The sequence below is a fragment of the Scyliorhinus canicula genome, chromosome 3 (assembly GCF_902713615.1).
Source record: "Scyliorhinus canicula chromosome 3, sScyCan1.1, whole genome shotgun sequence".
Taxonomy (NCBI): Eukaryota; Metazoa; Chordata; class Chondrichthyes; order Carcharhiniformes; family Scyliorhinidae; genus Scyliorhinus; species Scyliorhinus canicula.
Window position 1 is genome coordinate 252582938 of NC_052148.1, and position 27725 is coordinate 252610662.

The 27725-nt window shown below is 48.2% G+C and overlaps 1 protein-coding gene across 7 annotated transcripts in view; it reads left to right on the forward strand.

The window, feature by feature from the left end:
- LOC119963432 (trichohyalin-like) overlaps positions 1–27725 on the forward strand; it is a 190395-nt gene that overhangs the window by 116425 nt on the left and 46245 nt on the right. For all 7 annotated transcript variants that reach the window (XR_005460101.1, XR_005460102.1, XM_038792548.1 and 4 more), the window contains 4 exons: positions 4130–4553; positions 6117–6247; positions 9678–9731; positions 27051–27239. Coding sequence is in view for 5 of the 7 variants with exons in the window: in XM_038792548.1 (XP_038648476.1) it covers positions 4130–4553; positions 6117–6247; positions 9678–9731; positions 27051–27239 (798 nt within the window). In the remaining 2 variants the exon portion in view is untranslated. The remainder of the gene's footprint in view (positions 1–4129; positions 4554–6116; positions 6248–9677; positions 9732–27050; positions 27240–27725) is intronic.

Here is a 27725-nt window from a genome sequence, read left to right on the forward strand (position 1 = left end):
GGCCCACTGACCCCAGAATCAGATTGTGATGTTTGTGTCTAAAGTTTTTACTTTATCAAAGGACATTTTAGTTAAAAAGAAGTGCAATATAAAATCCTGCTAGTAGGGTGTGCTGCAGACGGAGTCCCAGATGTATTTTTATTTCATTTAGAAACTAAAAGGGGCGTACCTGTTTTGGCAGGCAGTTCAGTTAAAAAGCAGAGATGTGTCTTTGTGCTTGTATTCTTAATTGTTTAGAAATTACAAAATATTTCACAGATGCCAACAGGAAATGGGACTGGGTGAGTGCTGAAGCGGATTGGTTAGAAGGCATGCTTCATTTTTCTGAGACTTGGTTCCCCCTTCCCCTCCATCCCCTTACTCACTCTATGGTCTCAATGCCAACTCATGGTCCCATATACGCCTATGTTAACTCACCAAATATCCACCATAGGCAGACTTCACGGGCCATCTGGAGATTACAAATAACTTCTAAAAATTGAATACAATTCTCACAGTACAGATTTCAGACTGAGAAAATCTCCCATTCACCAAAGCCTCAAAGCTTTTGATTATCCTGGAGTGGTTCATCTCATCTTCTGTTCATATCTGTAAGTCTTTAATAGCCTCTTTAAGCTGCCAATGAAACTGTGAAATCAGAGCACCCTGCTGAGATAACTGTAGCTCTTGAAACCTAGCCAATTCATAATGAATAACCCTTACTACAATGTCAACAATAATTCTTTTGAAACTGCTTGAAGACATGCTAGACCAGCCGGTCCGTCAATCGAAGCAGTCCAGCAGAGCTTTCTTAAGAACAAAATCACTGACAACTGCAGCCATTTTTCTCCAGTATTAGAAGTGGAGAATTTTGAAAATTTAAGGTCATGGCAGTTAAACAAACCATGGGGTGGATTCTCCGTTCCTGCGGCTAAGAGCCGGCTCGAACGGAGAATCCGCGAGAGGTTTGGGTTAACAAAAATCAGCGCCAACCCCTCACTGATTCCAGTACCGGTGAGGGGCTAGCCCCGGTACTGACTAGAACTCCCGCCTCCCGTGCCAAAAACAGCAGGAGAATGGCCGGGTCCTGGGCCGCACATGCGCACAGCTGATGATCTGCAGTGGTCATGCCGTACAACATGCCTTCGGCCGTGCACGGAACCAACATGCCATCCGTGACCTCACAGCCCACCCCCCGGCGAACCTCACCAGTCCCCCAGACCTCACAGAAGCCCCCCCCCCCCCCCCCCCCCCCCCCCCCCGGCCACTGTGGCACTGACACAGTCTGCAGCCGCAGTGGGCAGACCAAAGAGGCGCCAACGGCATTGCGCGCAGTTGTTGCCCGGCACTGTGAGAACTCTGGCCTAGGTCCCCATCCCTGATGCCAGAGGTACCATCAGCTGGCACTGCCCATGCCGGTGCTCCCATAGGGGCTACAGTGGGTGGCTGCCGGGTGAGGGGGTTTTGGCAGAGGGTGGGGCATGATGTGGGAGGGTGGGGGCACCCGTACAACCAGTGTCACTCTGCAGAAATAGGGGCCAAGGTGGGTTGTCAGTGGGTGCGCAGCAAGATGGCTGCCTTGCAGGCCACAGGAATGGTGATCCTTGCCTGGACTAGCCCCAATCCAGTGGCGGGCGCCCCCGACCTCTTGGCTCATTCCCCTGTCACCCACCCCTCCCCCCCCGACACTGGCAGGCAACCCCCTCCACCCCAGCCAGCCTGTCCAGTGTCCGGCCCAGTAGCCCACAGTTGCGCCTCTCCATGTCCTACCTCCCTCTCTCCCTCATCAGCCACCATGCCGGTTTCACGATTTTTAAAAGCACAAGTGAGCCGCACCCATCAGGAATTCACCCCATTGGAGCCGGATAATTGTGGAGGGCCCGAAGAAAATCAGGTCAGGCCCACTAAAGATATGCAAACGGTGTTTACTATACATGCATTCCGGTACACATTGACGTTGCTGATGAGATGATGGAGAAATGCGATTTGGCGTCAAAGCGACCCCCACCGCGATTTTGGCATCAGAACCTATACTCGCTTCTCGATTTCAGCATCAGCCAATGGAGAATCCTGCCCTTCCAAATGGAGAATCCAACGCTAAATGACAGCGAGTTTCTGGTGCAAGAGCAGAAGTGGTGACAATCAGATGAGTAAAGAAACAAACTATTTATCTGGAAGGGAAAGACTGAAAATTGCTGGAAATACTCAGCAGGCCAGGCAGCACCTGCAGAGAGGAAAGTAGAATTCTCTGCCCTCCGACGCTGAAATCGCAATCGACGATGGGGTGGAGAATCCGTTTTGGCGCCAAAATCGGGAGCGGCACCGGTTTTTAAATTCTCCGCCCCCACGAAAATCGCCGTACTTGTGGAGTTCGCCGCACCGAGTATCCACCACAATCAGGCCATTGCCTGAGGCCTGCCCAGCGATGCTCGTCCCATATCAACCGAATTCCCGACGGCGTGGTCCCAGCCATACGGAACCTCACAAGGTGGCAGCAGACTCAGCCCGGGGCCGCCACAGTCAGGGGAGGGCCGATCGGCGGGCAGGGGGGGGCTTTATTCGGGGCTGGGGGACATGTGGGGCGATCCGGGGTGCGCGAGTGGCCAATGCGGGGCACTACTTTGCCGGGCCAGGTCCGCGGGCTGAGTCCGCCATGGAGCACGGTGTGACCGCTGCAGGCCGCCACCGTGCGCATGCGCGGCCTCTGACCCGGAAGTGCTGGCGGCCGTATTGGCAGCTAGAGCTGGCATAAAAGACCACAGTTTTCAGAACGACGTGAGGACTTAGTCTCCAAAATGCAGAATCCACCCAAGGTTTCAGCTCAATGACTTTTTATCAGAACATGTGTGGAAGAGGTGTGAATGCCAGAATAATGAACAGCTGCCATCTAAAAGCAAAAATAAGAGTGAGACGAGAGCAAAGCCAATATCTGCACAAATAAACACATCAGGGACAGAGGTTGGGGTCTGAGGATGTTGAACTCAGTGTTGAGTCCAGTAGACTATGACGTATCTGACTGAAAGATGAGCTTCATTGATGCAATTAATTCCAAAATCCACACCAGTAGAAATAAATAAGAGGATCTGTGAAAGCTAACAGCAACTTACATTTATATAGTGATCCTCACATGGAGGATAAAAGCTGGGAATATTTTATAGTAAGGTGGAAACAAGCACTGGCCCATGTCGTTATCAACAAAACACTTGACTTCTCAAATTCTTTTATTACTAACTTCCCTGCCACCATAAACTGGAACTTACCGAGAACAATGAAGATTGCGTCCTCTCACTCCCCTGCCAGCCATCATTATCTTTGCTCGCAATTTTAATTATCAAATCATTGCCCTCATGTTTCAATTAGACTGTGGACTTTTGAGAAGTTTAGATGTTACAAACAGCAGAGAGGTCAAGGAAGGTGAGCAGAGAAAGTAGGGGTGGGGTGGAGGGGGGGAGGGGGTGAGAAGCCTTTCCTTTCACTTTGAGATCAGGGCACCCTATAAAAACGCCTCCCCTACCTTTGTAAAGCCTGGCTTGCCAATATAGATATAGAACAGTACAGCACAGACCAGGCCCTTCGGCCCTCGATGTTGTGCCGAGCCATGATCACCCTACTCAAACCCACGTATCCACCCTATACCCGTAACCCAACAACCCCCCCCCTTAACCTTACTTTTTAGGACACTACGGGCAATTTATCATGGCCAATCCACCTAACCCGCACATCTTTGGACTGTGGGAGGAAACCGGAGCACCCGAAGGAAACCCACGCACACACGGAGAGAACGTGCAGACTATGCACAGACAGTGACCCAGCCGGGAATCGAACCTGGGACCCTGGAGCTGTGAAGCATTTATGCTAACCACCATGCTACCGTGCTGCCCCGCAGCCTCTCAATGCCAATGCAAAACTCGTCCCTTCCAAAGGAAATTCTGAATGTGGGTGGATTGCGATCTGGATCGTGCTAACCCACCCGACGGGAATTGTACCGCGTTTCCCACTGTAGACCACACTGAGAAATTATTTGGGAGAATTGCGCCCATAATATCAAGCTCTTACCCAGTGTTTGTTTGCTGGAAACTTTGGGAGGTTCTATTGTAGATTATTTAATGTATGATTGAAGATTGACACTTGAATAATTTTGTCTCTGTAGGTAGCACCGTCAGTGACAAATTCCGATGCAGGTCAAAGTTTGCTCTCTACTCCTTGTGCAAGTCACAAAGTTGCACCTCAGTTTTTTCTATCAAGGTCACATGATGAACTGGAAAACCCAGACTCTGAGGCATGTGGACATACAGCAGGAGAGGAGCAGGAGGATGGACTTCTCTCTAAATGTATTCAGCAATCCTACTGTATCCCAGAGGGCTGGTGTGAGATCCCATACGGCCAGGCATGCAACAACAGGGGCGATTCGAAAAGCTTCTTGAGCTCTGGCAAAAGTACAAGCAGCAGACTTCTAGAAATGGCAGCAAGGAACAATTTATCTGAGAGATTGGCTTCAAATCTTAAAGGCCACAGCATTAAACACAGAGCAGCGGATGAGATACACGGCGAGAGAGCGTCAAAGGTGGCACAAGGTAACAAATCAGTTACAATCTGTTTAAAATATTTATTACCTCCAAGATTTTAGTAAATAAATTCCTTCTTCCAGTATAATTGAGGTTTTTGATAAATCCCTTGGTAGGTTTCCCAAAAGAATATCCACCCAGCATCTCCATGACTAGATCTATATTGAGTGAATACCAGGTCCGTAATGGGATATTCCCATTTTGATTGTCAGACAGGCAGTCTTAAGCTTGTCAATGCCCTAAGGCCTTTGAGTTCTACCTCTTGTACCATGGAACACCTTCATCATGGGTCAATCAAGCACTCCAATCACAAGCAAAAAACAGGAGATTCTGCTGGGTTTGTAAGGACAAATGGTATAGAAGTGAGTGCATTATTATGTCATTAAGTGGGTACAATATGGGCTAGGACTCATCAGGAATGTGACTCAAATTTTCAGTAACCAAAACTCTGGAAAAAGGGAAGGACATGAGTGGAGTCAATACCAATTCCTGGATTTCCCAGTTGACCGGATGACGGGATGAATGTCTGCCCAATCTTTATAGGGCTGTAATGGCACATGAGCCCACCAGAGCTAGGGTCTCATATGCTTGGACCTCCCACTTTCTCCAGCTCAGTGTAACCCAGACTGCTACTGGAGGCTGGCGGACTAAGAGTGATACGTTGTTGTGTCACCTGGCTGCATTGTGGTCCATGTGGGGGAAGGGATAGCCCCTGTCAACGAGCCAGTCTGGGCCCTTGAAATAAGCCTAGAGCTGCCCTTTTACACACCGCTTGGGGGAGTGAGATGATGGGGGTAATGCTGGGCAACTCCACACTAGTGGTGGGCTGATGCAAGACTAAACATTTGTGTCATACAAGTAGGTGCTGCAGAAATGTCAGTTGGGCAGCACGGTAGCACAGTGGTTAGCACAGTTGCTTCACAGCTCCAGGGTCCCAGGTTCGATTCCCGGCTTGGGTCACTGTCCATGCGGAGTCTGCACATTCTCCCCGTGTGTGCGTGGGTTTCCTCCGGGTGCTCCGGTTTCCTCCCACAGTCCACAGATGTGCGGGTTAGGTGGATTGGCCATTCTAAATTGCCCTTAGTGTCCAAAAAGGTTAGGTTGGGTTACGGGGATAAAGGGGATAGGGGGGAGACGTGGGGCTTAAGTAGGGTGCTCTTTCCAAGTGCTGATGCAGACTCGATGGGCTGAATGGCCTCCTTCTGCACTGTACATTCTATGAGTCTTTGAGCCACCAACCCTATGGGATCAGCACATCGATCAACTCAATCCCCGCATGTGAGCAAGAGTACATCAGACCCTCGAGCATTATTCCAGTGAGTAAGATAAGATGATGCAAGGAATAAACTGGGATAATGAAGCATTCAGGGAGCACAGGCCAGATAGCACTAAAAAAAAATTGTGCCAGACAATGCCACATCGGAGCCACCCTACAAACATGCATCATCTTTGCCGGTAAGTATGAAGGTATTTTTCTGACAGGCCGAAGACAAATGAGCACAGAAGTGTTTTCTTGCATGAAAAGGCTTTTGTTTTATTCATGAGGTTCATCCTGATGTTTCTTTTCTCCAGGGCCCCCTGCCCCAGTTCCTTCAGCCCGTATTATTGACTCCATTGGTCAGGGCAGCCTGCTGATTGATTGGGAGGAACCTGTCATGGATGAAAAAGGATGCAGCAATGGAACATTTGTTCAAGGTTACAGGGTGCGTTAGAGACTAAGAAGATTATATTGGTACTGTGTATAGTTTGTTGAATAGAAGATAAACTTATGAAATTGCATATTTTAAAGAAAAAGGTGGACTGTCCTTGGACTTATTCCATAAAAATAAAGGTGGTATAGGCAGTGAGGCTAAATTAATTACCTCAAGTTTGAGGTATGCTGTGGTCCACTGCTCATGGCAACAGTAGTAGTGAATGCTATGGAGTGAACAGTCGCAGGTTATTCAATTGTGAAACCAAAGGTAGCAAGTTCAGTCAGGCAGGAAGGTCCTTTAACACATCAAAAATGAAGAGGTTTTGAAATGCTGTGCATGCTGCTTGTTCAGGTGTTTGAAGGTGGGTAGCTGCCAGAGTGGCATAAATGGCAAAATCATGGGCGGGATTCTCTGGTCCTCCCCCTGCGGCGTATTTCTTGACAGTGGGAGGCGACCGCAGTTGGCTGGCGGCAGGATCTTCCCATTGAATACGCCCCACGCCACCGGGATCTTACCAACTTGAACGGCTGGAAGATCTCGCCCCATATGTTTGAAAATTTTGCCCATTTCATTCACAAAATGCAATTTTTGCATCTGTCTTCTATGCCCCTATGGCCATATAATCTAGCACACAGTGGGTGCAGCCTCAAGATAACTGGTTGATTATTTGGCACTGAGATGAGGAGAACTCTCTTCACTCAGAGATTTGTGAACCTTTGGAATTCTCTACCTCACAGAGTTGTGTATGCTCCATCGTTTAATTAATTTGAGGCTGACATAGAAAGATTTTGTTCTCTCAGGTGTTCAAGGAATATGGGGAGTGAGCAGGAATGTGACGTTGAGGCAGAAAATCAGCCATTATCATATCACATGACGCAGCTGGTTCGTGGAAAGACAGACTTGCATTTATATAGCACCTTTCATGACCAATAGATTGTTCAAATTGCTTCAGAGCCAATGAAGTATAGTCTTGAATTCCCAGACCAGACGTCAACAGTGGCTGTGATACTGGACCAAAACCCCAATATTTTAGTTTATTTGAAAGACTGTGTGGAAAGAATGATTTGCTCCAGGAGTGATTGTACAAAGAAACAGGGCTTGGTTATTTATAAAACAAAATTTTATTATAACTACAATATTAAACTTTTTAACTTCACACCCAAAAATAACAGCTTACAATTTACACCTTAAACACTACTACTCAATTTCCCATTAAACTACAAGAAATTAAATATACAGCTCTCAATCTATCCTATTGTGGGAGAATTGTGGACTCAGCATCAGGCAGATCAGAATTCAACTCCTCTCTCCAATATTTCTCCACTGACTGCCTCTCTAATGCTTTCAAAATGTCTCTCGGCGTTCCTTAGCTCAACCCAGCAATGGCCTCATCTCCCCAAGCTGGAAAACAACTTTTCTCTGCAGGCTGCAAAGTCTTCAGGGTCTACCCTAGACCACCATGCATTAACCCAGGCTGAAAAAACATATTCCTTCATCAATTTCACCTGCTGGCTGCTAAAACCACCCAGGCCCTGCAGAACAGAATTCTTTTTAAACAAGGTATTCTAACCCCAGGTTTTTAACCCGTAAATTGCCCACTACATTTATAATCCAACTTTCCTAACGTATTCCAATTGCCACAATAGTCACTGTTGTAACATAGGAAATGTGGTAGCATATTTGCGCAGAGAAAGCCCAGACAACATCAATGTGATAGCCCCTGTCAGCATCAATGGGGCCGAGGTATAGATGGTTAGCAGTTTCAAATTCCTAGGGGTACACATCTCCAAAAATCTGTCCTAGTCCACCCACGTCAACGCTACCACCAAGAATGCACAACAGCGCCTATACTTCCTCAGGAAACTAAGGAAATTTGGCATGTCCAGATTAACCCTTACCAACTTTTACAGATGCACCATAGAAAGCATCCTATCAGGATGCATCACAGCCTGGGATGGCAACTGCTTGGCCCAGGACCGCAAGAAACTTCAGAGAGTTGTGAACACCGCCCAGTCCATCACACGAACCTGCCTCCAATCTATTGACTCCAACCTCCATCTACACCTCCCGCTGCCTGGGGAAAGCGGGCAGCATAATCAAAGATCCCTCCCACCAGGCCTACTCACTCTTCCAACTTCTTCCATCAGGCAGAAAGTCTGAGAACACGCACGAACAGACTCAAAAACAGCTTCTTCCCCGCTGTTACCATAAGATCATAAGACATGGGAGCAGAATTAGGCCACTCGGCCCATCAAGTCTCCTCCGCCATTCAATCATGGCTGACATTTTCTCATCCCCATTCTCTTGCTTTCTCCCCATAACCCCTGATCCCCTTATTAATCATGAACCTATGTATCTCTGCCTCAAAGATACTCAGTAAATTGGCCTCCACAGCCTTCTGCGGCAAAGGGTTCCACAGATTCACCACCAGACTCCGAAACAATCCTCTTATGGACTGATCTCATTGACACTCCCCCTGTATGCTTCACCTGATGCCGGTGTTATGTCGTTACATTGCCTACCTTGTGTTACCCTATTATGTATTTTCTTTTATTTCCTTTTCTTTTCATGTACTTAATGACCTGTTGAGCTGCTCGCAGAAAAATACTTTTCACTGTACCTTGGTACATGTGACAATAAACAACATCCAATCCAATCCAATAAGTGAAAAAATATTGGCTAGGGCACTGAGGGGAACTCATCTGCCCTTCTGTGAAATAGTGGCATGGCATTTTTCACATACAGCTGGGCAAAAGGGCAAGGCCTCAGTTTAATGTTTCATTTGATAGACGGCACCTCCAGCAGCGCAGCACTAGGAGTGTCAGCCCTGAGTTTCATGTTGGACTGTGAGGTGAATCCACAATCTTATAACGAAATGGCAAGATTTCTACCACCTGAGTCGCCGCTGGCAGGCAGTGGAGTTCCTGCAGCCTGGGCCTACTCCAGAACTCAGACACACAGCAGGCACTGATCTATTTAGTGAGGCTATGTGTGTCAGCTAACATAGTATTGGTAGTGGGTTTCACGTGAGGTCAGCATTCTACGTAAGAATATTTTATCGTGTCCTCTCCTTGTGGAAACCTGTTTTGATGGGGCATTGCAATCAGAGTCCTCGGGGCATGAGGAAGGTCACAACCACAGGGGTTTGAGGGGAGTGTCCCGGAAGGCACTCTGAGTCCAGCAAGTAGGTAGAAAGACACTTGTCACCTGGATTTGGCAATCTTCACCTGGGTTTAGCTACCAGATTTCCCGAGGCTCAGAAACGCAGATGTCCACGTTTGAATTCAAAATGGTGACTACGAACACGACTTCTATCCTTGTTATACTTAAGTGCCAACCCATCTCCTACAAGTGGGACAGTTGGCCACCCCGTATCGCAGCTCTATTAAAACCAACAAGTTAGTAAAATTATACTCAAACCTTGATATTTACTTGACAGATATTCATTGATGGCGAGTTTTACAAATCGATAATGGGATCAGCCTGCACAAAGGTAAGAAGCTATTGTAAGCATCCACTTTGCTGTTTTACTTCTGAGAGAATTATGATCTTTTTGTGATTAAGTGCTTCACATCTGAGAGTTTTGCCAAAATATATTTTAAATATTCGATTTGTGCAGCGGCCATGTCCGACTCGGTCGTGCACACGGCAGCTCCCGCCGGGATCAGACATTTGGGCCATTCAACGGCGCGGTAGCGGCACTTCGGCAGTGATTCCCGGCAAGAGACACAGGAGAGGTTCCCCTCACTGCTGCATGGAGGGAACCAAGAGTGGGGCCATCAAGAGAGCGATTGCGGGGAAGCGAGCTGAACGGGTCCGGGAAGACAAAATGGCGGCCGGCGCGGACCAAGCAGCGTGGACCCAGTGGTTGAGAGAGCAGCAAGAGTTTTTGAGAAGCTGCTTCGCAGAGCTGAAGACAGAGATGCTGGCCCCTATGAAGGCCTCCATGGAAAGGATGGTAGAGGCTCAGAAGGTCCAGGAGAAGGCGATTAAAGAGGTGGAGAGGAAGGTATCTGATAATGAGGATGAGATCCTGGGTCTGACGGTCAGAGTGGAGGAACACAAGGCCCTACACAAGAGATGGCAGGAGAGGCTGGATGACCTCGAGTATAGGTCCAGGAGTCACAACCTGCGGATTCTGGGACTCCCTGAAAGTGCGGCGGGGGCGGACGCAAGCACGTATGTGACTACAATGCTGGTGACGCTGATGGGCGCGGAGGCCTTCCCGCGGCCCTTGGAACTGGACGGGACGCACAGAGTCCTCGCGAGGAAGCCTAGGGTGAACGAACCACTGAGGGCGATGGTGATAAGATTCCACTGCTTCACAGACAGGGATGTGTCTTGCACTGGGCAAAGAAGGAGCGGAGCAGTAAGTGGGAGAACTGCAAGATTCGGATATACCAGGACTTGGGAGCTGAACTGGCGAAGAGGCGTGTGGGCTTCAACCAGGCAAAGGTAGTCCTCCATAACAAAGGGGTGAAGTTCGGGCTCCTGCATCCGGCGAGGCTTTGGGTAACGTACCAGGACAGGCACCACTACTTAGATACGCCGCATGAGGCGTGGGCATTTATTAAGCATGAAAAGCTAGACTCGAACTAACAGGACAGCTGCACGTGGTGAAACGCCCTTGGGGGGGGGGGGGGGGGGGGGGGGGGGATGTGTAACCGGGTGTTGGCCTAATGTAAGATTGGTAGTGGAATTTAAGCTGTCCGCTTTTCTTCTTTTGTTTTTTTTTCAGGGGGCGGGGTAGCGCCCGGGTTGTGTTTCTCGTTCTATGGGAAGAATCTGGATGGCTCTTGCTCTCTTACCCTATGGTGGGGGGGGGGGGGGGGGGGGGGGGGGGGAGGTGGCGCTGCTTTGCTGACTGACGGGGAGCCAGCTTTTGGGTACGGATGGAGAGGCGGGGTGGGGGGCCTCCGGTAGGAGGGCTGGAGCGAGCGGGGCCGCGGGCACGGGGCCGCAAAAGGGAGATGGCTAGTCGGCAGGGAGTGGGGTGGGGGGGTGGGGGGGGGGGTGGTTCAACCCCCCGTCCAGGCTGATCACGTGAAATGTGAGGGGTCTTGGCCGGTCAAGAAGGCCCGCGTGCTCTCGCACTTAAAAGGATTAAAGGCGGACGTGGCCATGCTACAGGAGACGCACTTAAAACTCGCTGACCAAACGAGGTTAAGGAGGGGGTGGGTGGGCCAGGTGTTCCACTCGGGGCTCAACTCTAAGACCAGAGGGGTGGCAATTCTGGCTAGTAAATGGGTGGCATTCGAAGCAGGGAGTATTGTGGCGGACAAGGGGGGCAGGTATATAATGGTGAGTGGCAAGCTGCAGGGGACCTGGGTGGTGTTAGTGAACGTCTATGCCCCGAACTGGGATGACGTGGAATTCATGAGGCGCATGTTGGCTTCTCGGGGTAAAAGTTGAACATGGGGAAAAGTGAGCTGTTTGTAATCCACGCTAGGGTCAGGAGGAGAGACTGGGAGAGCTCCCGCTCAAGATGTTCGAGAAGAGCTTTCGTTACCTAGGTATACAGGTGCCTAGGAACTGGGATGCCCTACACAGGCTCAATCTATCTCGGCTTGTAGAGCAGATGGAGGGAGACTTTAAAAGGTGGGACATGCTGACGCTTTCCCTGGCGGGAAGGGTGCAGACAGTGAAAATGACGGTCCTCCCCAGATTCCTGTTCGTTTTCCAGTGCCTTTGCATCTTCATCACCAAATCCTTCTTCAAGTGGGTGAACAGGATTATCACGGGATTTGTGTGGGCAAACAAGATCCCACAAGTTAAAAGACTGTTTTTGGAGCACAGTCTGGGGGTGGGGGGAAGGGGAAAGGGAAGGCTTCCGAACTTCTGTAGCTACTACTGGGTGGCTAATATGGCCATGATCAGGAAGTGGGTAATGATGAAGGGGTCGACGTGGAGGCGGCGGCTAGAGGCAGCGTCATGCACAGGCACCAGCCTAGGGGCACTAGTAACGGCACTGCTGCCATTCTCGCTGGCACGATACACCACAAGCCCGGTGGTGACGGCGGTGCTGAGGGTCTTGGTCAGTGGAGAAGGCACAGGAAAGAGGAGGGGGCCTCAGTTTGGACCCCGATACGGAACAATCATAGATTTGTTCCGGGCAAGATAGATGGGGGGTTTCAAAGCTGGCACTGGGCAGGCATTAGAAGGATGAGGGACCTGTTCATAGATGGGACTTTCCCTAGCGTGAAGGCGCTGGAGGAGAAATGCAGCCTGCCCCCTGGAAAAGCCTTCAGATACCTCCAAGTCCGCAACTTTCTCAAAAAACAGTTGGGGGCATTTCTGTTGCTACCCCCTCGTAGGATACAGGACAGGGTGGAGTCTGGCGGCTGGGTAGGAGAGGGGAAGGTGTTGAATATCAACCAAGAACTGCCGGAGGCGGAGGAAGCCCCAGTGGAGGAACTGAAGGGCAAGTGTGGGGAGGAGCTGGGTGAGGGCTGATGCCCTGGGCAGGGTAAATTCCTCCTCATCATGTGCCAGGCTCAGCTTAATTCCGTTTAAGGTGGTACATCGGGCACACATGACGATGGCGAGGATGAGTAAGTTCTTCGGGGTGGAGGACAGCTGTGCAAGATGCTCAGGGAGTCCAGCGAACCATGTCCATATGTTCTGGGCATGCCCGGTGCTTAAAGAATTCTGGCAGGGCTTTGCGAGGGACATAGAACATTACAGCGCAGTACAGGCCCTTCACCTGGACACGCAGGTGAAGCCGAGTCCAACAATAGCGATCTTTGGGGTGTCAGAGGATCCGGGAGTGCAGGAAGCGAAAGAGGCCGAGGTTTTGGCCTTTGCCTCCCTGGTAGCCCGGAGACCGATCTTGTTAATGTGGAGAGACTTGAAACCCCCGAGTGTGGAGACCTGGGTTAGTGACATGGCTGGGTTTCTCAGCCTGAAGCGAATAAAGTTTGCCTTGAGAGGGTCCTTGCTGGAGTTCTCCCGGCGGTGGCAACCGTTCCTTGACTTTCCAGGAGAGTGCTAAAATGTCAGCAGCAGCAGCAATCCAAGGGGGGCGGGTGGAGGGGGTCTTTGGTGGGGTCCTGTTCATTTAATGTATATTCTCTGTTTGTATAATGATAGCAGCCACCTAGTTTGGTTAAATATTTTCTTTTATTTTTCTGTTATTGGTTATGTAAAAATTCTGTTTGAAAAAAAGCTTTAATAAAAACAAATTTTAAAAAAAACTCGATTTGTGAGATCAGGGTTGGTGAGATTGTGAATTGTAATCACCTGATCAAAAAATTATGTTTGAAAGTGTACTGCCAACATGATCTTGAAACAGAACATCTGTGCTGAAATGTTTGATAAGTCAATAAATGGCTTAGAGAATATAATCCTACTTGGTTGGAGAGCAGACATTAAAACAAAGAAAGAGATGTGTGGACATGAGACTGCACCTGGTTGAGATGGAGATTGAGTGAGGAGTTGGGGAATGGGTTCAGGGGCAGTTTTTAGTCAGGTTTTCTTAACTTTAAATTTAGTTTAAGAGTTAAATTCTTACTTTCAAACATTGTACATATAATCCCTGCAGTGTAGAAGGAGGTCATTCGGCCCATCGTGCCTGCACCGGCCCACTAAACGAGCACCCTACTAGGCCCCTTTCCGCAACCCTTCTCCCCCCCAACCTGCACATTTCTGGACACTAAGGGGCAATTTAGCATGGCCAATCCGCCTAACCTGCTCATCTTTGGACTGTGGGAGGAAATCCACGCACACACAGGGACAAAGTGTAACCCCGACACAGACAGTCACACAAGGCCAGAATCGAACCCGGGTCCCTGGCGCTGTGAGGCAGCAGTGCTAGCCACTGTGCCACCGTGCAGCCTACTTGAATAGCCTAGTTAAACAGGGAGCTGCCTGAAGTGGTGGTTATCTGTCAAACAGTGGAAAGTAGCTGCTTTCAATCGTTAATTATTGTAGCAGAAAGCTTAGTCAGAGACTCTATAACAGCAACGCACACGCAAGACTTTGAGTGAGGAGTTGGGGGTTTGGTTAAGTTTGGAATTCAGTGCACAGGGGGAAAGAGGTGCTCCTTTTGCAGCTTATTTTTTCAACCTCCAGTGGTTGGTGAGTTTTCTTCCTTGTCTCCAAGCTCAGTCAGTGCAACTTCCTATTATTCTATCTGTGTAAATTATTGACTAATTAAACAAAACAGGTTGGACAGAAATGGTAGGGCAAGTGGTGTGCCGTGACTGCGGCATGTGAGAATCTGTGGAAGGCACAGCAATTCCAAACAATTATGTCTGTAGAAAGTGTCTGCAGCTTATGCAACTTTGGCTCGGAGCTGCTGAGCTGGAGTCTGAGTTGTGGACATTGGGGGACGTCAGGGAAAGGGAAGCTTTACCTGAACACTTGGCAGAAATTTAGAGCTGGTTAATGGTCAGGGACAATGGGTGTGACTGAGAGTTAGGCAGGTAAGGGGAGCCAGCATTTAGTGATGGAGGAGCTTCAACCCCTGATTTTGTCCAACAGATATGAAGTGCTTGCTTACCCGCGTGGACGGTGAAAAGGACTGCAAGATGGATGGACAGACTAACCACAGCACCATTGCCATTCAAGTAGGGGAGCAAAGAGGAATGTTATAATGACAGGAGGCAGTACAGTGACAGGGATAGATACTGTGAGTATCTAGAGTGTGAGTTCAAACGGCTGTGCTGTCTGCCTATTGCTAGTGTTCAGGAGAGGAACTTGCAGTGGTAGGGGAGAATCTAGTGGTCGTGGTCCATGTAGGTACCAATGACATAGGCAAGACTAGGAGGAGGCTCTGCATTGAGAGTATGAGGAACTAAGCACTAACTTAAAAAATAACAGAACCTCAAAGATAATAAGCAACATTATGGAAGTTAGGCATGAGCAGACCTCACACCAAACCAAAGGACACAGACACCATGGCCTTTGGAACCCCCCCCCCCCGGCACATTACCCCTCTCAGATTAGCGGCCTCACCAGTGACGCCCACCCCTCAGGATCACGAGCTGTCTCCTCTTGGTGATGTTGGCAGCACTGACTGCCCGTCACCTCCTCCCATGCCCTGTTCAGGAGGGCGGGCTTGAATCTCCGGTCCATTCTGGGGAAGAGAATGTCCCTCCTCTCCTCAGTGGCATCGAGCTGTGGGTCCATTTCAGTCTCCCGAAACCAGGGTGGGTGGGGGCAGGTCTTCGCTGAGCCACTCCTTTGCTGGAATGAGTGTGTGTGGTGAGCGGAGCGCTTATAAGCAGCTTCCGCTTGTCAGACTCTTTAACACTAATTCCGGCACCAGCGAATCCAACGCCAGCGGGTATGGGAATTGTTTCCAATTCTTGCTGGCAGAACGCTGGACCATTTGATGTCCTGAATTTCAGAACAAACAGCATCCCCAACTGGAACCCAAATTGCACCTACGCCTATACCAGGTCAAACCACATGCATCATGTTTCTCACGCGAGTCACCAAAATTAGACATGAGTGGAGGCACATGTTTTGCGGTTGCGAAAAAATGGGAAGATTCTGGGCTGGACTGTTCGCAGTCTTAGCCAGGACAGTGGAGGAGGAGGTGGATCCGGACCATTGGTGGCGATATTTGGAGTCTCAGAGAAGCCGGAGTTCATGGAGAGGAGGAAGGCCGATGTCGTGGCCTTCGCCTCTCTGATTGCACAACAGCGAATTTTGCTGGAGTGACAGTCGGCATCGCCACTGGGGGTAGTGGCTTGGTTGGGCGACCTGTACAACTTCCTGTGATTAGAGAAGATAAAGTATGAGTTAAGGGGCTTTTCAGGGGGGGTTTGAGGAAAGGTGGGGGATATTTGTGACCGTGTTTGAGGATCTGTTCGTCGTGAGGGAAGGGGGGTGAAAAAGGGGGAAGATCTGTACAGACTGCATCGTTGATTGTAGGGAAGCTTGTTTCCCGGGGTAGTTGTTCACTGTAACCTGTTTGCATTGGATTTGTTTATTGTCACGTGTACCGAGGTACAGTGAAAAGTATTTTTCTGCGAGCAGCTCAACAGATCATTAAGTACATGGGAAGAAAAGGGAATAAAAGAAAATACATAATAGGGCAACACAAGGTACACAATGTAACTACATAAGCACCGGCATCTGATGAAGCAGACAGGGTGTAGTGTTAATGAGGTCAGTCAATAAGAGGGTCATTTAGGAGTCTGGTAACAGTGGGGAAGGAGCTGTTTTTGAGTCTGTTCGTGTGTGTGCTCAGACTTCTGTATCTCCTGCCCGATGGAAGAAGTTGGAAGAGTGAGTAAGCCGAGTGGGAGGGATCTTTGATTATGCTGCCCGCTTTCCCCAGGCAGCGGGAGGTGTAGATGGAGTCCATGGATGGGAGGCAGGTTCGTGGGATGGACTGGGCTATGTTCACGACTCTCTGAAGTTCCTTGCGGTCCTGGGCCGAGCAGTTGCCATACCAGGCTGTGATGCAGCCAGATAGGATGCTTTCTATGGTGCATCTGTAAACGTTGGTAAGAATTAATGTAGGCATTCCGAATTTTCTTAGTTTCCTGAGGAAGTATAGGCGTTGTTCTGCTTTCTTGGTGGTAGCGTTGACGTGGGTGGACTAGGACAGATGTTTGGAGATGTGTACCCCTAGGAATTTGAAACTGCTAACCATCTCCACCTCGGCCCCGTTGATGCTGACAGGGGTGTGTACAATACTTTGCTTCCTGAAGTCAATGACCAGCTGTTTGGTTTTGTTGGCATTGAGGGAGAGATTGTTGTCGCTGCACCACTCCACTAGGTTCTCTATCTCCCTCCTGTGTTCTGACTCATCGTTATTCAAGATCTGGCCCACTTTGGTCGTATCGTCAGCAAACTTGTAGATGGAGTTGGAACCAAATTTTGCCATGCAGTCGTGTGGATTAGGGGGCTATGTACGCAGCCTTGTGGGGCCCCATTATTGAGGACTATTGTGGAGGAGGTGTTGTTGTTCATTCTTACTGATTGTGGTCTGTGGGTCAGAAAGTTGAGGATCCAGTTGCAGAGTGGAGAACCAAGTCCTAGGTTTTGGAGCTTTGATATGAGCTTGCCTGGGATTATGATGTTGAAGGCGGAGCTGTAGTCAATAAATAGGAGTCTGATGTGGGAGTCCTTGTTGTCGAGATGTTCTAGGGATGAATGTAGGGCCAGGGAAATGGCGTCTGCTGTGGACCAGTTGCGGCGTTATACGAATTGCAGTGGATCAAGGCGTTCTGGGAGTATGGAGGTGATGCACTTCATGACCAACCTCTCGAAGCACTTCATTACGACTGAAGTCAGGGTCACCGGACGGTAGTCATTGAGGCACGTTGCCTGGTTCTTCTTTGGCACCAGTATGATGGTGGTCTTCTTGAAGCAGGTGGGGACCTCGGAGTGGAGTAGGGACAGGTTAAAGATGTCCACGAACACCTCTGCCAGCTGGTCCGCGCAGGCTCTGAGTGCACGACCAGGCAACTGGTCCGGGCCTGTCGCCTTCCGAGGGTTCACTTTCAGTAAGGCCAATGTGACTTTGGAAGCTGTGATGGTGGGTATGGGTCAGTTATGGGCTGCTGGGGCCCTCGACAGTGGATTGTTAGTTTCCTGCTCGAACCGAGCAAAGAATGCATTGGGTTCATCAGGGAGGGGTGCGCTGCTGCCGGAGATACTGCTCGGCTTCACTTTTCAGACTAAATTACTGCAAATGCAGGCCAAATGGGACCATGGATAGGCAAATGCTGTGCTATTTTTAGGGTTAAGATTACATCAATTCTATTGCGAAGCACATTACTCATCCACCTCTCCATTTTAAGAGCTGCAAGTTATCTTCAGTTAAACATTCAAATCTTTGGCTTTGAAATCGTGTCAGATAGCTGAGAAGTAAATATTCTCAAGATAAATTGGTTTTAATTGTCACTGTCAATAATTACAGCATTGTATGAAATCTATAACCGGTCAGCAAAGATTTATTGCAGCTCATTTCAGCTACTGGACAGCTTCAGAGAAAATGTGAAGTAATTTTTCATCCTCAAAGGCTGCAGTCTGGCAGAGCAGACTGTAATAGAAAGCACATGGATTGGAGATTGAGACCGAGCTCGAATGGCCACGCCGTGCCCGACGTGGGTCGCAACGCGATTGGTAAGTCTTGCGAGAGGCCTCTCGTGAGATATATGTGGCTCGCTACTCCTTGCGAGATCTATTGGGATCTTGCGAGATGTCGTGATTTGGATCCCGCCCGCAATGGGAGCGGCCTACATTTGCACATTAAAGTATGCAAAAAATCGCCAAATCTAACCAGCGCCCAGGATCGAATCCCCTCGCCGGGTGGACACCAGCCGGGTGCCATTTTGCACTGGTCTGCACAAACAGGTACCAGGTGGAACAGCACTTGGGAGGGTCTCCCAGCCGAATAGAGGCACCCAGGTGGTCGGCCTCTGGGTAGGGTGGCACTGTGGCACTGCTCATGCCACCTGGGCACCATGGCATTTTGACCCGGACACCAGGCTGGCAGTGCCAAGGTGGCATTTTGCTCCCACCGGGGATCGGGCCTGGGGGGGGGGGGGGTCCACAGCCATTTTGAGGTGGGGTGCGGAGGGCTTGAGGGGCCCCCCAGCAGGTAGCTTGGGGCGGGGCCGTGTTGGGGGATCGATAGAAATGGCGCCCTGATCTCTTACTGAGCGGAGCTCCTCCGTGCAGGTAATGAAGCAAAGTGCGGCCTTGGCAGGGCCTTTCCCACTGAGGCCCAAAGAAATAATAGAGTCCCGTTTCATAGTGGGGTCACGCTTGTAGCGTCAGGAAACACCCTGCTAAACCCACCCACAAAGAGACTTTTGTTGACCATACATGGTCTTCGAAGTCATGTAGACACCTCACTGAGGTGACAATAATCTATTTCACCTTGTAGAGTATTGTATGTTTGAAACTGGCATGTCAGATCTGTAGCAGGGTGACACAAGAATTACAACTACAAGAGTTTTCAGCCAAACATCAGTGTATATACCAAGAGGACTTTCTTTGTGTGCATTTCCCACTTGTCAGTGTCTTGAAGAAGATCTTTCTGATTCATTTATCAGATGCTCAAACCATGTAACCGACTATTGTGGCTCTGCCTTCATGATTTGAGCATCTAATGCTTGGTATGCCAGCTTTTTAAAGAATTTTCATTTGGGGTTTCTTGTCTTAGATCTGGTCATTCCGACTTGCCTCAGGCAGCCTCGGTGAAAGTGATTCAGTTCCTTAATGTGGTATGAATATGTTGTCCAGGTTTCAGTTATGAAGCAGTGTCTTCCGAGAGACAGCTCTGCATAACTTTGAGCTTTGGTCTGCAGGCTGAAGCCTCTCTTTTTGTCACCCCTCCAATGTTTATTTTTGTGGCGGATTTTTCAGGGAGTTTCCCGCGGGCTCTGCCAGCGGGTTCCCCACCGCTATGCAATGAGACTTAGTGGGCAGGATTCTCCGTTGGCAGGCTCCTCCATTTCGCTGGCAGCGCACTCATGCCCGCGGATTTCCCAATGGCGTGGGGGTGGCCACAATGGCAAACCCCATTGACCGGGCAGGAATTTCCTTTTTTTTTATTTAACACAAATTTGTAACAGTTACAGAGATAAAAATGGCCCTGTGCAAAGAGCCTTAACATAGTGAAAACGAACAGTGGGAAAGAATAAACATGTTAATAAGGCACTTCCCCTGCCAGCTCTGTTTGCCCATGCCACACGTGTTCAACTAAACTAATGTGGCCCTCCCCTGCCCGCCCCGCCCCACCTCCGACTCTCTCTGGTGCCCCCTGACCTACGCTAGCTACGCTGACCCCTGCCCTTGGCGCCTGCCTGTCTCCCGTCCGAACACTCGGGCCCTCCCCCTCACACACCAGGGACCCATTAACCTAATTGTATCCCACCGTGCCCTTTCAAGTCCCGTAAGCAGCCCCTAGCCCATCCCCCTATCAGAGGCCCCGATCTCCCGCCAAAAGGTACCAAGTGCAGGGCCCCCTTTGCAGGGCCCCTCTCTTCCCCCTCCCCCTTGTTCCAATCCCCACAAAACACCCTAAACAGTGCGTCCTCCAGCCCCCACTCTTTGTCCAGGCTGAAAACAATCTTGGATAAAACATTACAGTACAGGATAGTTTAACAAACCGCCGCCACACAAAAGCTCTGAGAGCCCAAAGTCCTTTAGTTCCAGTCCAGCTTCTTTTAATAAAAGTCTACACCTAATCAGAGCAAATTAGGTTAACAGATCGCCGCCACTGTACAGCACTGAAAGAACCAAGTGCCCATTAGTTCAAGTCCAGTTTCTTCTCTTTAATAAAGGTCCAAACCTGTTCTGGTGTCTCAAAATAGTAGTGGAGTTCCTCAAACGTAACCCAGAGCTTTGCAGGATACAGCATTCCAAACTTCACCTCCTTTTTGTAGAGGGCTGCCTTTACCTTGATGAATCCTGCATGCCTCTTGGCCAGCTCCATTCCCAAGTCCTGGTAAATGCGCACCTCGCAGTTCTCCCATCTGCTGCTCCTCTCCGCCTTGACCCATCGCAGCACACGTTCCCTGTCAGCAAGCCGGTGAAAGCGGACCACCAAGGCCCTCGGTCGGTCGCCCATCCTGGGCTTCCTTGCGGGGGCTCTATGTGCCCCATCCAACTCCAGGGGTTGAGGGAAGGCCTCCGGTCCCATCAGCGCCTCAAGCATACCCGTCATGTATGCGCCCACATCCAACCCCTCGCAACCCTCGGGGAGGCCAATGATCCTTAAATTCTATCTCCTGGCTCTGTTCCCCAGCTCTTCAAGCTGCTCCTGCATCCTCCTCTGACGGGCGTTCAGCACCTCTACCTCGTGCTCCAGCTCCGTTACCGTGCCCGCCTGACTGGAGAGCTTCGCCTCGACCTCCCTGAGCGCCTTCCCTTGGGCCGCCTGTGTCTCGACCATTCGGTCCATCACTGCTCTCATCGGGTCCAGCGTGTCCCTCCTCAGCTCAGCGAAGCAGTTCTTGAAGAACTCCATCTGCTCCTCCCTTGGCCTCCTCCAGTGAGCCTCCGCTCCCCGGTCCCCGCCATCCGCCGTGCTTGGCCGCCTGGTCTGGGGTCCCCACTGCTCCCCCTTCGATCCTTGCCGCTCCACTCGTCCACTTCTAGTCCAGCTGCCCATACCCCGGAAAGGAAGCCTCTTCCCTATCGTCTCCTCCACCGATTCAGGCTGCCAGGTCCCAAAAAAGTCTGTTAAAAAAGGTCCGTTTGCCCATCTCGGGCGGGACCGATCCGACCTGCGACCTGTCTCCTCGAGGGCACCACCGGAAGTCCCGGGCAGGAATTTCCTGTCATCAGGCGGTGCGGCCAGAGAATCCCGCCCAGAGTCCCGTGTCGGGCGCATTTAGCCAAGTGTTTCTCAGCGCCAGTGGCGTGCAGAGGTCTGGTGATGCCCGGGGCAAATCTTGATTGTATGCCCCAAAGACTCAAGTATAAGGCCTAATATACTGAGAAATATTATGAGAAAGGAAAACATTTTGAATATATAAACACAGATGAAACATGAAATAAACGCTTTATTCGATTTTAATATAAATCAATCAAATTTATTAAGTTCTTTTCCCCAAATGATACCTCCTGTCACAAAACACCTGAACTACTTCACTTTTTACATCAGCTGTGAGAAATTCTTTTTCAATGCTTATTAAAGCCAGGTTGGTCAGTCGCTCCTGTGACATAGAAGACCTCAGATATGTTTTTATTAATTTCAGTTTTGAAAATGACCTTTCACAGCTTGCGACTGAAAATGCGATTGTAAGCAGTAATCTGTATGAAACACACAGCGTCGGAAAGACATCCCTCCCATACTGCAGTAAAGACTCCAGAGCATCTTTAGGATCAGGGGGAACTCTATTCCCTCCAGCTCGAAGGAGCATCACAAAATCAATAATTTTGTCATATAACTGAATTGCAACCACATCATTGTCATAATAATTTGCAAAGTCTGAACATTCCTTTTTTAATTTCTCTCTTTCTTGTTCATCTTCAATCACTACTGAATTCAAGTTCAGAAGAAAAGAAAATCGGTCACTGAGTCTTTGAAGACGGACACTGCGGTCTTCAATTTCAGTTTTTAATCTGTTCACAATCTCTACCATTACTCTATTCATTTCTTCTTGTGCCGTCAGTCCACTATCTCTTGCTGACTCTCCAGGCATTATTCTTCTTCTCCTTGTTCGTGCAATTGGTATTCCCCAATTTTCACAATATTCATTGGCTAAATCTATTGCATTGTGGATAATTTCGTCATTCTTCAAATTCAAGATATGAATAAGTCCTCTCAGATCACAAGAAGCTTCATGGAACCCCATTTTCGGATCCTGCAAACGTTTTGAGACTTTCTCCACTGATGATAAAACTGAGTACCAAAAATTTAATAAAGCTATAAACGGGAACTGTTGAATAGAGTTCAGTAGCGATCCTGCATCAGATTTAGTTTCCCTTGAAAATTCTCCTTCCAGCAGGTGTTGAAGGCTTGCAATAACGTTGTCACACTCTTCGTGGATTACTTGCACAGCATCATGGCTGGAACTCCATCTTGTGTCACACTGTCTTTTCACAGTCCGAGTGACAAATGATTTTAACACTTCCCAACGAGAAGTAGATGAAGAAAAAAAAGTAAAGAGTTTTTCTAGAATGCCAAAAAATGTAACAACAACAGGTTGCACCTCACTTGCATGGACACAGGCCAAATTGAGGCTGTCGTTCTCGCAGTTCACAAACACAGCTTTTGGGTTAACTTCAAGAATTTTTTGTTGAACACCTCCTCTCACTCCAGCCATAACTGCTGCATTATCATATGCTTGACCACGACAGTCATTCATGGAAATTTTGTCGTCTTCCAATTTTTCCTGAATTTTATTTACCAGGCTGACTGCATCTTTCTTGTTGACTTGAAAAAATCCCAGAAATGTCTCCTTTATTTCTACTTTTCTGTTTTCATCAATATGAACGTAACGCAGAATTTCAGAAACCTGATCTTCATGGGCAATATCTGGAGTTGAATCCAGCATTATGCTAAAATATTTTGCGTCCTTAATTTCGGAAATTATATTTTTCTTGACAGTTTCACCAAGAAGATTGATTATTTCATTTTGAATTCTGTTGGACAAGTAGGTGACACTTTTTGGTTTCTCTTTCCCTCTCTGCAAGTGTTTTGCTAAGATGTCATCATATTTGGCCAAAAGTCTGATTGTTGCTAGAAAGTTTCCTGTATTTTCACTGACTGTCTCCCCTGGCTCTGATAACCCAGATATTCCTTCTCCTCGATGTCCACGATAGGCCAGATTCTGTTTTGCCAGAAAGGATATAACCTCGACAATCCGTTCAGTTATAGCTTTCCATCTTTTCTTTCAGCAGACATTTGCTGTTGAAGTTCAGCATCTATCGTAGTTGAATGATGGAGTCGAACTACGAGGTTCAGGTATTCCCTCATGTGAGCTCTATGAGAAGGGCTTTTCTCATGGTCAGGTATTCTTGGATTTACCGTCTTCCTTTCCAAAGTTTGACACAGACGACAAATACTCCTTTGAAAACAAAAAGCAAACAAAACAGTAGCATGCTTTCTGATATGGAGAGTATAGAACATAGAACATAGAACAGTACAGCACAGAACAGGCCCTTCGGCCCTCAATTTTGTGCCGAGCCATGATCACCCTACTCAAACCCACGTATCCACCCTATACCCGTAACCCAACAACACCCCCCTTAACCTTACTTTCATTAGGACACTACGGGCAATTTAGCATGGCCAATCCACCTAACCCGCACATCTTTGGACTGTGGGAGGAAACCGGAGCACCCGGAGGAAACTCACGCACACAGGGGGAGGACGTGCAGACTTCACACAGACAGTGACCCAGCCGGGAATCGAACCTGGGACCCTGGAGCTGTAAAGCATTTATGCTAACCACCATGCTACCCTGCTGCCCCGAACAATATAACAACCATTTTCTCTCCACAATTTCTCCGTTTGTGGAAACTTTATCAAACCACTGTTTGGAAAATGATCTCCCATCCTTCTCAGCAAATGGACCACTTTTATTCTGATATCTTTCAGGGCCATGTTGTAATATTGTCATCTTCAAATGATCTGGAATCGGTTTCTTCAAACAGCCAAAATCGCTTCTTTGCAAAAATATGCTAAAATCTTCTTTATTTTCTTCACATGGGTCATCATCCTGACAACGAGACTGAGGAGAGAGAGTATTATGTTCTGACCGAGCTGAATCCATATCAGAAAAATCCTTCTCTGCACCCACATCATCTTTTATTTCTCCAGGTTCTCCTACTTCTTCTTTACTTCTTTTTATCCATGCATCTAATGCCCCTCTTTGATGGGACTCTTCTTCGACTCTGGCCCTCTTTTTTTTCCTGTTCTGTGCTCCACTCGGTTGTACACGAAATACTCGTAACATTTCATTTTCTATCTCAAAAACCGTAAGACGCATGAGAAATTGGGAAGAAAATGGTAAACAATCGGTCAGTTGCAGACGGATAAACCATATTTCATTTCTTTGTTCCTTCGTATCAAATTATTTCACACTGATTCTCCACTGATAATTTTGTGCAATTTATATCATAGACTTGCAAATTAGTGGTATCTGTATTCGAATATAGCATGTTAAGGAATAAATGTCTCCTATTCCGAGATTAAATGCCACAGCAGTCCTCTGATCATCCAGGCTTCACTCTTACTACATCCCACGTAAATATTTCATTAAATATCACCAAAAAACCTACAAAAAACATAGTTGCACCCGTTCTAGAGTTATTCACTGACCTGAGTAGGTAAAAGAACTAATCTAGATGCACAAAAAGCTGAAGAAAAGACGAGTTATGACTCGAGGAAACGCAGGACCGAACAGCCACGTCTGCTTGTTGCTTTTGATGGTTGCACCACGTACATCATGCGCATGCATGTGGGGGGATGGGGAGAAGCACCATTTTCTCTAGACAGAAAGGGTACACCATGTTAAAGGAATAAAGGGCTAACAACTGCCTCTGCAGTGTGGTGAGCCTCCAAAAATTGATTTATCACCGCTGAAATTTTAAAATTACTATCTTATTTCCTTCTCTGGGGCAGCACGGTGGCCTAGTGGTTAGCACAACCGCCTCCCGGAACTGAGGTCCCAGGTTCGATCCCGGCTCTGGGTCACTGTCCGTGTGGAGTTTGCACATTCTCCCCGTGTCTGCGTGGGTTTCACCCCCACAACCCAAAAAATGTGCAGAGTAGGTGGATTGGCCACGCTAAATTGCCCCTTAATTAAAAAAAATAATTGGGTAATCTAAATTTAAAAAAAAAAATGATTTCCTTCTCTGATTGGATGCCCCCATCCAATGGATGCCCGGGGCCAATGCACCGTCGGCCCCCCCCTCTGCACGCCACTGCTCAGCGCTGCCAGGGTGCCAGTGCCACAGTGCCCGGGTGGCATCGGGGTGCCAGGATAACACCCTGCCCAGAGCCCAACCTGGCTCCTGATCAGCTGGGAGACCCCCCCCCCCCGCAAAGTGTCAGTATGCCTGGTCCACATTGTGGAGACCAGTGCTAAACAGCATTCACTTGGGGTCTCCAAGGTCCCTCCAATGTTTGCCAACAATTAGCTGGCATTGGTAATTCTGCAGGATTCTTCTGTTTCAATGTGAATATCACTGAACAGGGTGTAACCCAAGCAGATTAAACTGTCCACATGATCCATGTGATTACCGATAGTTATGATGAAGCGAAATCCTTGCCCAGAGCTGATGAGGCCGCACCTGGAGTATTGTGTGCAGTTTTTATGCCCTTACCTGAGGAAGGATGTTCTTGCTATGGAGGGAGCGCAGTGTAGGTTGGCCAGGCTGATTCCTGGGATGGTGGGACTGTCATATGAGGAGAAACTAAATTGGTTAGGATTATATTCATTGGAGTTTCGAAGAGTGAGATGGGATCTCATAGAAACTTACAAAATTCCTAACGGATTAGACAGGGTAGATTCAGAAAGAATGTTCCCCATGGTGGGGGTGATCCAGAACTAGGGGTCATAGTTTGAAGATAAGGTGTAAACCTTTTGGGACTGAGGTGAGAAGGAATTTCTTCACCCAGAGAGTGGTGAATCTGTGGAATTCACTACCACATACCATGGCAGATGATGGAATTTGAATTCAATAAAACTCTGGAATTAAAGTCCAGAGCAGACCATAAAACCATTGTTGATTGCTGTAAAAACCCCATCTGGTCAAACAAATGCTCTTCAGGGAAGAAAATCTGCCGTCCTTACCTGGTCTGGTCTGTATGTGACTCCAGATCCACAGCAATGTTGCTGACTCTTAAACGCTCTCAGAAGCCACTCAGTTCAAGGGCAATTAGGGATGATTAATAAAATGTGGGCCCAGCCAGCAACACCCACATCCTATCAATAGATGAAAAAAAATACTCCAGTTGGGGCATACAGCCTTTACAACATGCTTGTTTTTGTACCCTTTGGCTCTATTTACAAAGCTGTATGCTTTTTTATAACCTTCTCAACTTGTCCCGCCGCCTTCAATGATTTATGTCTGACACCCTTAAGTCTCTCCATTCCTGCAATCCCATTTAATGATACAATTTTGTTCATATTGCCTTGCCTCTTTCTTCCAAACTGAATGCATCACTTCACAATCCTCTGCATTAAATCACCTCTACAATATGTCTGTTCATTTCACGGTTGCTGCTCTTGAAGTCAACTATTATCCTCCTCACTGTTTACGATATTTCCGAGTTTCATGTCATCTGCAAACTCTTAAATTATACTCTGTGTACCCGATCATTAACATATTCAACAAAATACTGTCATTGTCTTTCGAATTAAGTTGCCTCTTTTATATGTTCCAGATCCTGTTGGAAGATCTCGACATGAGTGTGCCATTTCAAGTCAGCATCCAGACAGTTGGAGCTAATGGTCTGGTTTCTGAGAAGGTTACTGTGCAATTTCTGAACTGCCAACCACATAAGAAAGCTTTATCAGTACAGCCCCACCTTCCACCGGCCTCTCCGACTGACATGAGTTCAGAGACACTGCAGGTACAATGTACACTAATCAAACAGCCTGTATACAGTATTCTGTGGAAGCCTTTTCATCTTCAACGCGCAAAGTTAAAAGTGTTCATGCTAGGTAGCTGTCTAACAACATGGAAACAGATGGTTGTTAAAGGAATATTAAGTGGTAAGTTATCTCACAAGACAGGTTACAGAAGCACAAAGGAAAATGTAATATTGCAGCCAAGATGTGGGCTTTCTGACATTTTCATTCCCTTTCACGGCAATAGTGGGACAATATGAGCTGAAAGGCTCCTACATGTAGATCTAAATAACAGAATAAGTTGAACAGCACTAATTCTTATATACTAATTCGGAGAGAATTGTACCTTGAGGTGAAGAAGGGAAGAAAATTGTGTGAGAAGGGGGGAAAAAAAACTTTTAAAAATAAATTCTTAGCGAGGGAACGTCTATGGCAAGACCCAAATTTGTAAAGAGACCACAAAATCAAAGAGAGGCCTTGCCGAGATC